Genomic DNA, 18,167 nt, shown 5'->3' with positions numbered 1-18,167 from the left:
AAAAATGAATGATTGGTTAAATCGGTTAACCGGTTAAAGGTTTCAGTCAGGGCTTAGCAATATCAACCCAGATGAAAAAAAATTATAAGTGAGAGATTAAGTTACTAAAGCAAAGGAAAAGTAAAAGTTTTTTATTGATAGCAAAGAGATTTGACGTTAATTAATCGAACGCCATCAGTGTCTTTTATTAATCCTGTAGTTGAACTAGCTAATTGCTAAGTTTTAATATTTGTATGATGAAATATAATGAAACTGCATAATCTGTTTTCTCTAGCCGGACTGTCATGCATTTCTTTAATCCAATGTTGCACATTTATAATACAAGTAAATATGAGTATTTTAAAATAGTGATGGCTCTGCAACTCTTGTGAAATGTTCCTGGTCTGCAGGGGGCAGAACACACCATAACAGGTGAAGAGAAGGCAGCAGGGTGTAATATGAGAAAAGGTGCCACAGCAAAAATGGCTCAAGAATAGTTTGAGGAACACAACAATGATTTTGAGGTGTTGACTTGAGCATTTGTGGGATGTGCTGGAAAAACAAACCCGATCCATGGAGGCTCCACTTCATAACTTACAGGATTCAAAGGATCTGTTACTGACGGCTTGATGTGAGACTCCAGTAGAGTCCAGTCCAGTCCAGTCTGCAAAAAAGGCGGACCTATTTCATATTAGGCAGGAGGTCACAGTGTTATGGCTGATCTGTGTTGCACTCTGAAGTGGCTAGAAGGAGACACAAGACAACAGAACTGCTTTTTCCTTCTTTTTTTATTTTTATATATTTTTTTTTGTTACTGGGGAATAAACACTAAAACATGAGGTATCTACTGTATAATTGTGCTAAAAAAAAGAAAAAAAAGTAGCCAAAAGAGTATACATTTTTAATTCTCTTAAACTCATGCCCTCTATGTGTTTGTGTACATGTGTGTAAAAGATAAATGATAAAATCATCAATTTTGAATTAGATATTTTTAAGGATGTTTTTAGATAAAATGATTAAATATAAATACATGTGTGCCTTATAACTTGTCTATATATATTTAAGCACATCTGCTGTGTGTATCATTTCTGACCGTTTCTTAATTTCTGAAATACTGAAATGAGTGAGGAGATAAAACACTTTTCCATGCACTTTTATACAATCTGAATGAGATTTCTTTTTGTTTCTACACTTTAACTACCCTCATCTACTCATCTACACTCTCACAACTTTAAAACTCTATCAAATTCTCTTTATGTTTAGGGTGATTCATTATCGATCTTTTTCTTTTGTCCAAAACATCCAAATGAAATGTACAACCCTGAACTTTTATTACATTTCACTGCACTTATTACTATTTGTGGTTAGGAGAGCAGAATCTGTGGTTGGCTCCAGCTTGAACGAAATGCTGTCCCTCATGTCCCTCAAACACTACTCAGGTATGCATGTAGTTCTCCTGTATAAAAGACAATTTGCACTGGTCTCACTCACTCCTCGCTTTATACCGCTTTATCCTGTATACAGGGTCACTGGGGGCCTGGAGCCTTTGTCACGATACTTAGGGCATGAGGACAGGGTACACCCTGGACGGGGTGCCAATCTATCACAGAGCACACACAGATTCACTTGAATTTAAATTAGCCTAATCTGCATGTTTTTGGACTGGGGAGGAAACCAGAGTTCCTGGGTTTATACACGAGATGGGTGATGCTGGTATGAATTTTCCCCTTTAAAAACATATCAGAAGCCCAATTTTCTGTTGTTAAAGGATTCGAAGACTGATATTAACTGATTTTAACTGCATGTATTCTTGTGTAACGTTAGTTATATTTGTATGCTAATTGCAGCGATATGAAAAAAAAGAAATAGTCCTTTAATTTTCTGTATATTATTTTAATTAAACTACTCCTTTGTCCTGATTTATTTTTTTTATACCACAACCCAGCAGTTTTCCTTTTCTAACACCCGAGGTGTCAATCACAACAGATTAATCTCACCAAAAAGCCGCTTAGCCTGGCCTGGTTAGTTCAAGTCAAGTTCTTGTTGTGTATCCGTGTCATTAGTAGACTGGAGGGGTTTTTTTTGTACTCGAGGACAAATTTTCTAAATCATGCATAGGTTCAAAACTGTTCTGAGATTAGTTGGAAATTTTATTACCGGACATGAGTGGCTTTTTGAAGATGATGTGGTCCTGATGTCATTATCAGTCTGTGACCTGCAGCGCTTGCTGGATCGGTTTGCAGCTGAGTTTGAAACGGCAGGGATGAGGATCAGCACCTCGAAATCTGTGGCCATGGTTCTCAGCAGGAAACCGATGGATTGTCTACTCCAGATAGGTAACAAGTTGTTACCCCAATTGAAGGAGTTTAAGTATCTCGAGGTCTTGTTTACGAGTGATGGAATGTTGGAATGTGTGGTTGGCCAGAGAATCGGAGCAGCGGGGGCAGTATTGCAGTCGCTTTACCGCACTATTGTGAGAAAAAGAAAGTTGTGCCAAAAGGCAAAGCTCTCAATCTACCGGTCAATCTTACATTTACATTTACGCTCTTATCCAGAGCGACTTACATTTTTATCTTATTACACATCTGAGCAGTTGAGGGTTAAAGGCCTTGCTCAAGGGCCCAACAGGGGCAACATGGTGGTTGTGGGGTTTGAACCTGGGATCTTCCGAACCGTAGTCCAATTCCTTTACCACTGAGCTACCCCTGGCCCCAGTGATCTTTGATTCAACCCTCACCTATGGTCATGAGCGTTGGGTCATGACCAAAAAGACAAGATCGCGAATACAGGCCCGAAATGCGTTTTCTCAGAAGAGTAGCTGGCTTTTCACTAAGAGATAAGATGAGAAGCTCAGTCATCCATGAGAAACTGAGAGTAGAGCTGCTCCTTTCTTACATGGAAAGGAGTCAGTTGAGGTGTTTCGGCCATCTGGTAAAGATGTCACCAGGATGTCACCTCCCAAGGGAGCTGGTCCAGGTAGGAGACCATGGGGCAGACTAAGGACTAGATGGAGAGATTATATCTCCACAATGGCCTGGAAACGCTTCGGGATTCCCCAGTCAGAGTTAGCTGAGATGGCTGGAGAAAGGGAAGTTTGGGGTTCCCTGCTGGAACTGCTACCTCCGTGAACCGACTTTGGATAAGTGGTTGAAGATGGATGGATGGATGGATGGATGGATGGATGGATGGATGGATGGATGGATGCATGGACATGAGTGGCTGAAAACACCTGCGATGACCATAGATCAGGAAGACAACAGTTTCTCCAGACTGCAACGTTAGACAAATTACTGATCGAACCAAATTATGTATGTTCACCCCAAACAGAAATGAAGGCGGTAAATATTATGGCAGCATTAAGAGGCTCAATATAAAACCTCTCTGGTATTTCTGTAAGCTAAAGGTGTACTAATCTGACTGTGATGTGAAAGACTAGTCTTTGTAAAAAGTGGATGAAATATTGGTGATTATTTGCTTATAAATGAATTTCCACACACAATAGACATTTACAGTGTTTTAAAGAAACACAAAGTAGTTGTATTTAGACAGAGAGGATATTTGGTTTAGGATAAACATCCTGCGAACCAGGGACAGCTCACGATGAAGAAACTGGAATAGAAATAAAGTGAGAGTTAGAATATGAGAAAGCTGCTATGACTACAACTTAAAAAAAATCAAAAGCTTTCTATATTAACGTGAATACGTACACAGGCAGAAAACTCGCTCAATGTCTATTCTGTTTATTCTCAAAGAACATGAAGTCCTTCATTAGACACAGGAAAAGAGAAGCAGGTTAAGTTACGGTTATATTTCTCTTCGATTGATTTCAGCAGTTACAAAATCTAGAGAAATAAATGCTTACGATGAGAAAAAGGGCTCCGAGAAGCACAGCCTTGATCTTCACATCCAGGTCCACAGGGAACTTGATCCCAAAATTGTCGGCATCAGTGAACGCCTCTTGAATGTAGCCGGACCACTGCTTGCTTATGCGGCCCACAGACGACGTCTCATCCATCGACAAAACCTGAGATAAAAACGCCACAGCACATTATACAGCCTGTTTTCTTTCTTTGTTTTATACTTCATATTACTTCATAGTTTCTTAGGTAACTTTACATTTAAAATAGCAAGCACTAACGAGCGCTGCTCTTCTGAACGTGATCAGAAACCTGAACATGGGCTGCAAACAATTACAGCATTACTATTATTAGTAGTAGTAGTCTTTATATAAATGTAGGTATGTAGGTCTGTCTGTACGTCTTGTCTGCATGTCTGTCCAGCCAGATTTTGTCACAGCATCACGCTAAACAGGATGGACAGAATTTAATGAAACTTCTGCAGTACTTAGATCCCTGCCTGAGGTTTAACCTGCACCATAAGTGAAATTATAATGTTGAGTAAAAGCGATGATATGAACAGTTGTAAATAAGCTACTAATGCGCTACTCACTACAATATACACCTGCACCAATGGATATTAATTAGAAAAGATAAACTGAATATTTTTACTGGGATTAGTTTATATTTTCACTTTGGCTGAAATAACAGCGCTGAAGTGGTATAAGTGAATTTTGACGCGCTGGAGTCATTTAAGACAAAATTTCATCTTTATCCAATCTACTTTTTCCATTTCTCATCTGTGATTCACTTTCCGATTACCGAACAGGGAGTGTATTTGTCTGACAACGAAGAAGTACAACTAAGTGTAAACAAGGCATAAGATACTCAACCTTACCTCAAAATTCACATCGGAACAGCATTTAAAGGTGCAGCAAGGTCCCTTTATCTTCAGGACGTCCTGCTTGTTTTCATTTTGGATGGTGTATTTGGGTAAGAAGGGATGCCACGTCTGAACCACGTAGCCGATAGGATTGCCCGGTGGAGACTGCACCTCAAGCTGGAAAAAAATACTTAGATCTTAGCAGCTACTATACACACTAAGTCTAGTTTCTGAAGTTTAGCCAAAGGTCGACTTGATTCCTGAGACCCTCAATAAGGAATTTTAAATATTCAGAACATTGCAGTACCTCTTGCAGACAGCAGGGGCACAAGCAGCTGCCGCAGCGTAGAGGTCTTGTGAGCGTGATCACCTCCTGGCCCATGTTGTCCTGGATGTGGAGGACGAAGGAGCGGAGCGGTCCACAGCAGTTCCGGTTACAGCAGTCGTTCTCCTCGGCCACGTAGAAGACCTGCTGCCCGAGTGTGTTCTTCACCACGTACTTGTTGTTGGTCTCCCATCCTAAAATAACTGTGTTGCAGACCAAAGAATGTGTTGTTAACTGCATGGGCTTTTATATTTCTGGCAATAGGTGATATGAAAAAGATTCATAATGAAATATGACAACATAAAGCTATGTTTCATTAGCAAGTGATTTTTTTTCTTTTTCATTTAACATTCACAGTTTTACATTTAACCCAAAGTTAAAGTCGCTCACCTTCAGCCAGCTCCACTTGTTGGTGAATGAGAAGCTGGTCGATCTGATCCCCATATACAGAACAAGCACACACACATTTTAATAGCATCAGGTGACACACTGTTCACATCAAAAAATGTCCACACATGAATTGTTTTGGTTGAGATCTACGACTGGGCACACACGATGCCGATACTCTGCTTAGTCAGCACTGATAACATCACCTCTCGTTTTCCAGGACAGCCTTTCAGACCATTGTGATGGTTTAGTTACGGTAGTGTCGTAGAACCTCACCTGCGTTAAGTACTCCAGCCCAGGAGGACACCCAGGCGGTCTCTGAGGAGTCGGCATCATCGCCGGAGCCTGCGGGGGCACGTAGCCTACAAATATGGTGCATTTATTTATTCATTAAATTATTATGAGGGGGTCGAAAAATGTCTAAATTTACTACCAACAAAAATGCATAAAAAGCCTTGGATTACTCATAGCTGATGGAACTTAATATGCATCTATCAGCAGCGGAGATCAGGTGTTTGTTGTACTCTTACCTGGCGGGACAGGCACTTCTCCATAGTTGGGATTGCCGAAGGATTTTCCCGGTTGGAGATCAATACAGTTGGCTCCAAACTGACCTGTGTGTTGGGCTGGAAGATGGATTACATATTACTTACAGTATGTATGAACAATATTGGACACCAGAGAACATGGTACTTTAACAAACACAAGATTAACGAGCTTTTGAATAAAGTTAGGGATACTGGAAATTCTGGAAGAATATAAATCAGGGTATGTGTATAAAAGATAATTCAAATATATATATAAATATATATAATATGTGCTGATATGGGTGTCTTGCTGGTGTGTGAGGCATCAGACGTCCAGCAGTTTTGAAGTTTTAGGACAAGTAAATGTCAAGTAAAGCAAAAGTTACCATGAATTTTATTAAGGGTAAATTTTACCACTTCAGGAATAAGGGAACGGCTTTACAAAAATGTAGAACTCTGAAAATACGCATATTATTATTATATATATGTGGCAATGTGGGTGATGGGGTCCTTTCATTGGCTCACAAGTAAGTCAATTGTCACCCACGATAGCCTATCCGGATGGCTCTTGCAGGTATTTAAGGCTGGAATAATCTAGGCTAGCACTGGCTAACTAAAATCTGGTTGAGTCAGACTGTCCATTCGTTGCCGGCCGTAGAGTCTTTTCTGCGCATGCGTTACCCTGCATGACTTACTGCGGGCTGTGAGTGGCGCTACAACTCGTGTGGTGCGGCGATTCCTCCTGTGAGCTACGAGTGCCTGATACGGTGCCAGTGAGTCGTTATAGGCGGAAGTATTCGCCCTCCGCAGCGAATGAGGACGGCGCTGCTGTTTTTCCTACAGTGTTTCTTCTCCTGTTTTTATGTCGGTGGTTCCAGCTCCATGCAGCCAATGGGTTGTCAATTTTTTACAGTAATGGGTTGTCAATTTCGTACAGCGGCTGCCTGGAGTTGGACACTGAGATGTGTGATCGATCGATTGGTCGATGCTACCAGGAGCCTTTTGGTCAGTATGGTCCTGGTTTGGTTGATTGTTCCTCTTTAGTGGGGGCCCCAAAACTAGTTTTATAGGCGTTGCAACACTGCCATCTAGCTGAGGGTCAGTTCTCAGTAGTAGGTACGGGGAAGGTCAGATTGTGGGGTCGTAAGTCGTGTCGTATTTTAGGTGGGAGGTTTGTACTTGCTGTATGCTCTGCACAGTATGCAGAGGGGACTGTTTGGTTTGAGCCTCTGGTATCCGGGTTGCCAGCGGGACTGCTGGCTTCGCCTGTGCTCGTTAGAGTTGCCCTTGGTACAGTCCTGGGGACGAGCCAGTGAAGGCTTCAATGTGTCCTCAAGTAGCAGAAGCAGTTGCTCTAATCCAAGATCCAATTGAAGCTGTTGATTTGTTTGTTCTGTCTCAAAGAGTAAAGTGAGGTCAGGGCGTTGTTGCGGCGATATAGGTTACATTTGATGTCGCAGGAGATACCGTTGCTGGATTTAGTGTCCGTTCATCAGCGGTATAGGCGAATTCCGCCGTCAGAAAATGAAGTAGTTAAGTAACATGTCAGCTAGCTTCTAGAAGCCAACATTATTGGAGAAGGCTGCAGTTCATATGTGTCGCCCCTAGTGTCTGTCTAGCAAATGGGCAGTAGTCTGTGCAAGGGGTCGCCCTGTTTAGGGTGGCACCAGGGACTCTGCCCGTGGCTATTGAGTTAAAAAGTCAGGGCCGGGGTCTGGCAGGTCCCAGTTTATTGATGTTTGGGGCAGATGCTGCAGCTTAGGCCCCTGTGGGATTATCAGGGGAGGGTGCCGTAAGTCAATTACCCAGGATTGATCCTGGTTCTCTAGGCGTTGAGACTATTGATACTACGTCCAAATTTATGTTTGTACTGTTTAGGCCTTGGGCTTGGGTTAATTGGGCAATCGTCGGGCCGACGATTCAAGAGCTGTGGGTAGATTCTGGCAATGTGGGTGATGGGGTCCTTTCATTGGCTCACAAGTGAGTCAATTGTCACCCACGATAGCCTATCCGGATGGCTCTTGCAGGTATTTAAGGCTGGAATAATCTACCTGGTGTACGTCACGACAAGGACCGCCTTCACGGCGTGCGCGCGGACAGTGCGCGCACTGGCTAACTGATATCTGGTTGAGTCAGACTGTCCATTTGTTGCCGGCCGTGGAGTCTTTTCTGCGCATGCGTTACCCTGCATGACTTACTGCGGGCTGTGAGCGGCGCTACAACTCGCTTGGCGCGGCGATTCCTCCTGTAAGCTACGAGTGCCTGATACAGTGCCAGTGAGTCGTTAAAGGCGGAAGTATTCGCCCTCCGCAGCGAATGAGGACGGCGCTGCCGTTTTTCCTACAGTGTTTCTTCTCCTGTTTTTGTTTTTGTTTTTTTCTGAGTTATTTGTTCTGTTTTATTATAATTATTATTTTTGCCGTGACGGTATTAGTGGTTCAGAGCTGCCCTGCTACTGTCTGGAAGCCAGTTTGGACTTCCGGGTTCTCTGCGTTTTTGTGTTGTGGAGTCAGTCGTAAAGCAACGTTAGGAGAACTCTGAACTTTAGGTGATAATTTTTGGTGAGCTGTCCGAGCTATGTTATTTGATATGTTTGTTTAAATTGTTATATTCGTTTTTGTTTTTCTGTTATTTTGTTTAGGGCAACGAGAACTTTTGTTCTCTTTATTTTCTTGCCTTCTTTATCTATTGTGTTTTTTTGTGTTTGGTTAATTGTATTATTTTGTGTTGTCCATCTCGGGCACTGTTGGGCTGGGAGACTAGCTAGCTCAGAGTATTGGAGGTAGTATAATTGTAACCTGTAAGGCCGGTACCTCCTTTAGTCTGCCCTTGCCGCTGAGAAGCCGGTGCCCGAAATTTTGTTTCTATTTGTTTGTTTGGTTTTATTTTATTCCTGTGAGTACACAGAGTGCCTTGTCCTTTGTTTTGATTGCGTGTGATAGCTATTTGAGATCCAGCATTGCATGCTATGGGATGTTTTTAATTTGTGATTTATAATAAAGTTTTGTACATTTGTATTCCTGTCTCTCGTTCATTCGGCCTAATGAACCTTTGTTCCTTATTGGTGTTATTTCCCCCGGGTTAACCTCGGGGTGGCGTAATCAGGTCTAAAACTTTATATTTAATTGCCCTACCACGGCATTGCCACATATATATAGTATAGTGACACACACACACATATATATATATATATATATATATATATATATATATACTCAGCAAAAAAAGAAACGTCCCTTTTTCAGGACTGTGTATTTCAAATCCAAATAACTTTACAGATCTTAATTGTAAAGGGTTTAAACAATGTTTTCCATGCATGTTCATCTAACCATAATCAATTAATTAACATGCACCTGTGGAATGGTCGTTAAGACCTTAACAGCTTACAGAAAGTAGGCATTTAAGGTCACAGTTCTAAAAATGCAGGACACTAAAGAGACTTGTCTACCGACTGTGAAAAACACCCAAAGAAAGATGCCCAGGGTCCCTGCTCATCCGCGTGAACGTGCATTAGGCATGCTGCAGGGAGGCATGAGGACCGCTGATGTGGCTAGGGCGATAAATCGCCATGTCCGCACTGTGAGACGCCTGAGACGACGCTACAGGGAGACAGGAAGGACGGCTGATCATCCTCGCAGTGGAAGACCACGTGTAACAACACCTGCACAGGATCGGTACATCCGAATATCACACCTGCGTGACAGGTATAGGATGGCCACAACAACTGCCCGAGTCACACCAGGAACACACAATCCCTCCATCAGTGCTCAGACTGTCCGCAATAGGCAGTCCATGAAGAGAAGATGCACTGCAGTACTTCAAGCAGCTGGTGACCACACCAGATACTGACTGGTACTTTTGATTTTGAGCCTCACTTCATTCAGGGACACATTGGGAAACATTTTTAGTTTATGTCTTATGGTGTTGACTCTAAAAAGTGTTTATACAAATATTTACACATTAAGTTTACTGAAAGTAAAAACAGTTGAAAGTCAGAGGACGTTTTTTTTTGCTGAGTATATATATATATATATATATATATATATATATATATATATATATATATAATTTTTTTATTTTTTGGTCAGTGGGTGGGAAATACTTATGCTTAATATACTTAAGAGCACTTTGTTATCAAAAAATACACATCAAACTACACATAATCACCACACGATTAACTATTTATACACAACTTACCGGCTGGATTCATCAGCTCTGCAAAAGATGTTCCTTCTGTGGAAACAAAAACCAGACATACCAGTCACTCCACCATTTCCTTTATCCTGATGTGATCAGATGTGAAAGTAAATGCGATCCTGCGAACCGTGCGACATGTTAAAACATTCCCAGAGCAAAAAAATTATACCTTGATAAACAACGCAGTTTGTCCTAGCTTGTTTAAACGGGAACTTGAAAAAAAAAAGATGGAAAAGATGTTTTCAATATGAGGAGCGAGGAGGAGGAGAAACAGATTGGGGGTGGGGTATCAGTGCTGGGGTTTTCTTACTCAACATAACAGGAAACTGAAAAAAAGGCCTTAGAATGGGGGAAAGTGTGTGTGTGTGTGTGTGGAAAAATGTGCACTCCTGAAAATGACGTGTGGGGTCTGTCTGTACTGTACTGTATGTAACGTAGCATGAATGCAGAGGTGGTAAAGTGCACAGACTCTATTCTTTAGTAAAAGTACTTGCCTAAAAATGTACTGCACTGTATTTACTCTGAGTACGTACTCTAAAATGTAAAACAAAAGTGCAAGTACTTCACAATAAAACAGTGTTTTTCTAGATATCTGTTTTACAGATAAACTGTATTTTAATTACAATAGAATTTATTCCTGTTAAAAAACCTCAAGGTGCAATTCTATAGAGATTTGTTGTCTGCATAAATAACACACTGTTAAAAGTGGGACTGGGCTTAATTAACAATTGTTTAATATTAGTGACAAGTACATAATAAAATTTACTAACTGCATTCTAGAGTCTAATTAAGCTGATTTAAACAAATGCTGATTATTTATTAATTCCATTTCAAGTAAATTTTTTGTCAGTTTAAATCAGCGAGGAAAAAATGGGGAAATTTTAATTTCATTTTTCTGGCCATGTCACAACTAAAGAAATTTTTTTAATTTTACTCATTTAGAGAGTCTAGGTTCTACTGCCATACAATTTCCGCCCAAGTTTTTACGTCTAGACAAGGTGCCACATGCTGCAGGATCTGCATTTTTTCTAAGGTGAGGTTTGTTTAGTTAGTAATAAGTATGTACAAATAATTTTGTAGCAGTTTTTTTTTTACAGACAGTTGTGAAAAATACAAATTGTATTAATAAATTCAGTTATTTCCTCTCAGTCTGTTGTGTTTTTATTTGGCTTAAAGTCGAGCTTAGCAGGGTAGTTAGTTCAGTGTACTATATATATATATATACAGTATATAATATTCTTTAAAGAGGCAGCCGGGCTAGTCAATGTTTCAAAGTGTTAGCGTTAGCTTCCCCTCCCCCACGCTAACGAGTGATTAGCTGACCTTAACACTGAGTGTCTAACTGCAGCAGTTAACCGTTGCTCTAAAGGTGTGTAATTAACTTAAAGATTTACCTTTTGTTTTTTGAATTGAGCTTAATATAAATTACAAATTAAAGGGGACACATGTAGTAACAGGATATTGTATGTTTCTTTTTTATTAATATGGCCCACGTTTGTAATAGTCTCATAATGCTGTTTGCTAGTTTTAATGTTAAAATAAAAACTCCTGATGTTTCAGATGAAAGATATTTGGCAGTATATTCTTTTTTGATACATGCAGTTTTTAAGTATTTGCATTTGAAGTATACAGTTACTGTCCATTTCACCAGCTTCTGATGCTGCGAAATGTTGGACAATGTTTATCGCGTCTGCAAATAAATGTCAATGTTACAAATTTTAAGTGCTATTTCTGTTGTTTTTATGTTAACCCAGTACAAACATTTAAGTAACTTAGAAATATTACAATTGTTTCAATGAAGTGACATCCAATTTGATTTTTAATTTAACTGTATTTAGGTGCAGATGAAGATTTATCTGTAAAAGTATCAGAATCAGGCTCACTTAAATATTTAATTAATGTTAGTCAATTTGTCTCAGATATTCAATATAAATAAATCAATCTCTTCCAGATTTCTCTGATATTCATTGAATGTAACATTTTTTTTCTAGTAAAGGTAAAACCTTTTTTTTCTTGAAATTATTTAATTTAGCTTAAAATATTTATGCTAAATACATTATATTTTCAACAGTTAATATTATATCCAACACAATAAAAGACTTGATTACATTTATAATTAAATGTAAATTTTGTCTTACATTTAAATAATTTATCCTATGTTTCTTACTCATTATTATGGTAGTAAAATCTACTTAAATATCTTAGGTGTCACTTATATTACATAATTTTTTTAAGTAAACCCTAGGTCAGATTTTTTACAGTGCAGAAGGGCTGACCTCTGTTTCTTAAAATAACATCTAACTGTTGTTTTTGTTGTTGTTACGTAATTATCTAATTCCATATGAGTTACTTTATAGTTTTGAAATTCCCAGTATCGTTGTAGAATGTAGAAAATAAATCACTAAACAAAAACAAAGAAGAGAGAGAGAGAGAAATGATTTGGACCAATTTATTTCACATTTTTAATACAAGTTATATCAGTAATTTGCCTGTTTGGTTCAGACGTGACTGGACAGAGAGAAGTGAACACTGGGGACATTTTTTTTTTTTAGACAAATGACATTACAGCTAGAAGGTTAAATAACTTTCAACACTGGTGAGTTCCACAGATAAAGAAGAGACCATGCTGGAACCATGCAGATAGCCGCTCCGCTGTGCTGTTTTATTTCAGGGAGCTGTGGCTTTTCAGATGATGAAAAAATAAAATATTGGTTATCCAGTTAAAAGTTTCAGCTTGTAACAGTCAGGGCTTTAGCAGTTACCAATATCATTGCTAGTCTGCAAACTTCAACAGGAGCATACAGCAATCATCAAGAATACAATAAGGATAAATGATGCATCAGTCTTTTCTGTAAACTGAACTAGGATTGGTGGAACAGTCGGGCACAACCTGGCAACCCTGACCTGACAGCAACTTTGTATTACAAAAACTCAGACTGAAATGATGAATACCCCTCCAGTGGTGGGGTGTGCCCGGTGGCATATAGACAGCCTTTTACCCCATCTTACCCTGACTACTAAAAAAAACACTGTGGATTTCCATCCCCCACCCCCCCAGCGAAAAGAAAAGGATAGTGATAAAAAAAAAGAGATAAGCCTGGGAACTGAGGTCGGCCCGGATGTAACCTAACTCCTAGGATATTTTTTAGGAATTTGCATGTGTGCATTGTTTTTCTTTTAAAACAAAATCAGTAAAGATCAGAATAAGACCTTATATAGTTATTTGTAATATCTTTACCATAGGGAACTTTGTGGTTACCCTAAGTAACAGCGAGAATAGAACTTTTTGCATTCCTTCACATGAGCTCTGTCCTCTTTTGCAACTTATGTACTTTTTTTTGCAATAGTTTCACATTCCATTGGAGTAATTTTTTTCAACACTTGTGTAGCAATAGTTTTGAATTCATTCGAAATATTTGTCCGTTCCTTTTCTAAAGTAATCTGATCCCTTTGGATTTGATCAAAATTATCACACAATTGAAAGTTACAGATGCTTTATATATGTGGGAAAATAAAAAAATGGATAAAAAAATAACAAAAATAAGGTTCTAGACAAGGATGTGAGAGTTAACTCATTTCAATTCGAAGAGCAATAAATGGGATCACATGACAGACAGCCATCTTCTTATACGAGGCACATATTTCATTTCATTATTTCATAAAACAAAGACACGGGTGCTGCTGAGGAGCATGTCTGTCACACTGTACATACAGTGGAACCTTGGATTATGAGCATAATTTGTATTTCAAAACACTCGTAAATCTAATTTTTCCATAAGAAATAATGGGAACTCAAATTATTCGTTCCACATCCCCCCCAAAAAAAAATAATTAACAGAAAATATAAAGTCAAAATAAAACAAATTAACCTGCACTATACCATAAAAAATGTAAAAATCCAGACAGATAAGTGTTTCTGTTTATGCGTGCAGGTGCTGTGTGTGTGTGTGTGTGTGTGTGTGTGTGTGTGTGTGTGTGTGTGAACTTAAAGTAAGAGAACAGGAGGAATCAGCCCCTCCCGTCTCCCCCTTCTCATCTTACACAGTAAACCTTTCTCCTCACACAAATACACACACATTAACAAAAAGACTGTTTTGTCTGAAAAATTAGCAAGGAACATCGCTAATGACACTCGGGTGAGCGCATACTAACAGAATCACTACTGTAAAGTAAAACAAATAAATGAACTGCACTTTACCTTTAAAAAGAATCGTTAAAGAGCAGTGTTTCTGTGTAGAGCAGAGAGAGAGTGTGTGTGTGTGAAGCGGAGAGGGGGTGGGGGGTTGTAAGGGCAAGAGTGTGTGTGTGAAGGGGCACGGTCTCAAAATACACGGCACACATAACGACAAAGAGGGAGAAAATGGATCTTTAACCTCTAATGAGACTTTCTTTTGCTTTACACACGCGCACACACATGTGTTATAAGAAACGGCACACACACGCTTACAAACACAAAATAAAATATTTTTACATGCACACATGGTCACATTGTTATAGTAAACAGTACACGCGCACACGGATGTTGATTTTACGAGTAGGAGACATGCACTAAGACCCACAATCCCGCAAGGCAAGTGAGAGAAAAAACATTGGCTCAGTTGTGATCACGTCACGCTTAGTGTCAAAAGAAGAAGCGCATGTGTGCTACTTGGTACTCGTAAACCAAGATTTTTTCATTTTTCAAATCAAAATTTATAGAAAAAATTTGAACACCCGCAAACTGCATTACTCGCAATCCGAGGTTCCACTGTATCAACTCAGCTTCTCATTTAAAAAAATGATAAACGATGATTATATGATAAGTTGTCTCCTGAATGATAACGCTTTGTAAACTGTTTATAATAAATGATGTCTGAGATCATTTGGAGCGTCCTGTGCAAACCGCTGCTATAGAAACAACGACAAGGTATTTAAACAAAGGGTATTAGTTTATTATTTAACCTGTCGAGGTGAGGTACGGCCAAAACTCCACTTTTTATATTACAGCATGTCCCCTCTGTGTTTATGGTTTGGATGTTGTTGTTTTATTTTGATGTAGATGAATTAATGTTGAAGTTCGCTGTTATTAGATTATATAAAGTGCTACCAACAATTTATGGCAGGGGAATAAACAATCATTAAATGCTTTAGGTGATAATGTGCACTCAATTGCTAGAACTGATTCCAATCAGTGCTACACAAGGGTTTGGGTTACCCAAACCCAATGAGTCTGATTCATCACATGGAAATATTAATGCAAATCCAACTCCAGCAATGAGTTCAAAGCTTGGATTTTACTTTTTTTTAAACCAAAATGTCAGTCATTTGTTGGAAAAAAACATCCTAAACACAATGCAATCTCTTTAAAAAAAAACTAGCTATAAAAGTGGTCCCAAAGACAAGAGGAAAAGAAATTACGCACCTATTACTCAGAAGCAAGAGATTTGATTTTGAGAGCGAAGTAGAATGAGGATGAGAAACAGCGAGACTGGTAGATTTCCACCATACGCTCATGACATCGCCTCTCTCTCTCTCTCTCTCTCGCTCTCTCCTCTGCTGTTATAGAGAACCAGAAAGCTGTGAGAGATCTATCTAAACATTTGCTTTGCACCAGGCACTCACTGGAGGGCAACTCCCACAAGGAAGGAAGGGGTGGAGACCTTCGCTAAACATTACAAAAGCACTGTCCACCTCCCTCAACCTATTCTTTTGGTTTTTTTCTTTATAAAAGGTGTGCGGTGCTGTGTGTGGGTGTGTGCATGTGTGTGTGTGAGAGAGAAATTAAGCTCCTTGACCTCATATCACACCTGGCAATGCAGGTACAGTAGCTCAAGTAACAGCGAGGGAAATCCTGAGAGACACTCTCCTAGGAGAAATAATGAAAGTGGTTTGTATACCTCAGTTATTCACTCCAAGTTAAACATTAACTACAAGAAAGCTAAAGTGTTAAAAAAAAAACTACAAATTTAAATCTGGAATCAGGGACCTTTCCATGTCGGTTATAATGTTTACAAGTCGTTTGTTTTTATGGCACATCCGTTCGAATTTCAGCCATTTCGAGGTTCCCTTTCTTGGAGAAAACATGATAAAGTGCCCCAATGGCTAGCCAATTAAGTGGGAACATAGATAAATACATACATAGACAAACTTTATTACATATACATTGCATCATATTAAAATCCTTTTTTTTTCAGCCATAATACAGGCCTCTTAAAGCAGAAACGGTTACAGTAGGAGTCTTCTTTAAGCATCCAACAATGGAAGCTTAGCAGAGCTGCGGCTTGAACCCTGGTTGGGCAAATGAACACATGGATGGATGGATGGATGGATGGATGCTCAAATTCCACCAAGAGTAAGGAACTTTGATAAGTTCTATCAAGGGTGGAATGGACAATCTATGATAAATGATGTATACAGAGAATGCATGACGCACTGCCCTATAGCCTTCCACTATGTGTAAGTAATTATTATAAAGTGCCCTTGTCAGTCTCCTTCTACTGAAGAATGAATGATATAACCCTATGGGTTAGCCTATTACCCCCCCCAAAAAAAATTACAATGACATGCCCTCCAGGCTGCCCACCAAGTAAAGAATTCAGGATACAACTTATAGGCTTCCACTATGTGTGTAAACCTGATAATGTGCCCTAATGGGTGCCCTCTTGGTATGCCATCCAGGCTGCCATCCAGTAGAGAATGCATAATGCACTGCTCTATTGGCTTCCACTATGTGTAAGTAATTATGATAAAGTGCCCTAGTCAGTGCACTTCTACTTGAGAATGCCTTATATAACATTAAGGGTTAACCTATTTGCAAAAAAAAAAAAACACATGAAAGGAAGTGCTGTTTTACTGAATGTCATCATGCCTTCAGTGTGTTCCTGCTGAAAGTGCTTCTGTGACTGGTTGTGGGTTTTGGCAGGCGGCTGCTTTCTCCTCAGTACTGCGGACCGTTACAGACCTACTCTCACCCACGCTGCGGCCAAGAGTAATGTTATTAACAATTAGGAAAACACCCTGGGGGACACGTATAATTAAACATCCCAGTGTTGCTATGCCCTTTATCACAACTCGTGGAACGTTAGTCATCCTGCTCAAACAGACTGCTCGGTCTGAACAATTCTTTGATGATGATCAACTAGGATTACTTTGTTACTACCAACACACAGTAAATCGATCCATACTTTGACCTCTAAAAACCACACACAGTCCTTAAATCCCAAAACACAATAGGTAGTGTATGAAATGTGCTCAATAGGTATTGTATAAAGAATGCTCTTTGTCGACTACAGTTCAGCATTTAATACCATAATTCCCTCCAAACTCACCACTAAGCTGGAGCACCTGTAACTCAGCTCATCTCTATGTCAGTGGATCTCTAATTTCTTAACTGGCAGACCACAGGCAGTAAGGATGGGCGGACATGTCTCAGCCGCCCTCAATCTCAGCACTGGAGTGCCCCAGGGTTGTGTTCTGAGCCCCCTGCTGTACTCACTGTACACATACGACTGCATGGCCACTCCCAACTCAAATCGTGGTGAGCCTGATCGTGGTGAGCCTGATCGTGGTGAGCCTGACGATGAGATGGCCTACCTGGAGGAGATTGGAAATCTGAAGAAAAATGGTGGCAGAGGAACAATCTTCTCCTGAACGTCAGCAAGACAAATGAGCTGATAGTGGACTTTAGTACAAAGCAGCAGAGGAACCTCCAGACCCCTGTCACCAACAGGAGCCCAGTGGAGATTGTGGAAAGCTTTAGATAACTCTGTGTTCAGATCACGCAGGACCTGTCATGGTCCTGTCACCACACAACACTGTGGTGAAAAAGGTCCGGCAGCGTCTCTACCACCTCAGGCGCTTGAGAGACTTCAGACTCCCTCCAGGGTGCTCAGGAATTTCTACTCCTGCACCATAGAGAGCATCCTGGCGGGAAACATCACGACTTGGTTTGGGAACAGCACCCTTCTCCAGAGGGTGGTAAGATCAGCTGAGCGCATTATACACACTGAGCTCCCTGACCTGCACTCAATTTACAGCAAGCAGTGCTGGACCAA

The 18,167-nt window shown here is 40.0% G+C and overlaps 1 protein-coding gene across 2 annotated transcripts; it reads right to left on the bottom strand.

Moving 5' to 3' along the window:
• Positions 1-1,898: 1,898 nt before the first annotated feature.
• Positions 1,899-15,692, bottom strand: LOC128531705 (phospholipid scramblase 1-like). 2 transcript variants are annotated; one of them, XM_053505797.1, is made up of 10 exons: positions 15,536-15,692; positions 10,135-10,170; positions 5,941-6,036; positions 5,687-5,772; positions 5,414-5,456; positions 5,006-5,226; positions 4,714-4,875; positions 3,842-4,003; positions 3,687-3,742; positions 1,899-3,588 (listed from the first exon to the last, which is right to left on the bottom strand). In XM_053505797.1, the coding sequence occupies exons 2-9, from the start codon at positions 10,145-10,147 to the stop codon at positions 3,704-3,706; spliced, it is 822 nt and encodes a 273-aa protein (XP_053361772.1). In that variant the 5' UTR covers positions 10,148-10,170; positions 15,536-15,692; the 3' UTR covers positions 1,899-3,588; positions 3,687-3,703. The 2 variants fall into 2 exon arrangements, with proteins under 2 accessions (XP_053361772.1, XP_053361782.1); XM_053505807.1 differs by lacking the exon at positions 15,536-15,692 and adding an exon at positions 10,304-10,429.
• Between the last annotated feature and the right edge of the window lie 2,475 nt (positions 15,693-18,167).

The sequence above is a fragment of the Clarias gariepinus genome, chromosome 1, assembly GCF_024256425.1.
Source record: "Clarias gariepinus isolate MV-2021 ecotype Netherlands chromosome 1, CGAR_prim_01v2, whole genome shotgun sequence".
NCBI classification, from domain to species: domain Eukaryota; kingdom Metazoa; phylum Chordata; class Actinopteri; order Siluriformes; family Clariidae; genus Clarias; species Clarias gariepinus.
Note: the sequence above shows the minus strand (reverse complement) of the source record. Positions and strands in the feature narration are given on the sequence as shown.

Bases quoted from the DNA above. Each gene is read 5' to 3' on its own strand.
- LOC128531705 (XM_053505797.1), bottom strand. The intron at 5,227-5,413 runs GTGAGCGACTTT...TCTGCAACACAG, and splicing joins ACAAGTGGAGCTGGCTGAAG to TTATTTTAGGATGGGAGACC. The intron at 4,876-5,005 runs GTACTGCAATGT...ATTTTTTTCCAG, and splicing joins GCCCCTGCTGTCTGCAAGAG to CTTGAGGTGCAGTCTCCACC.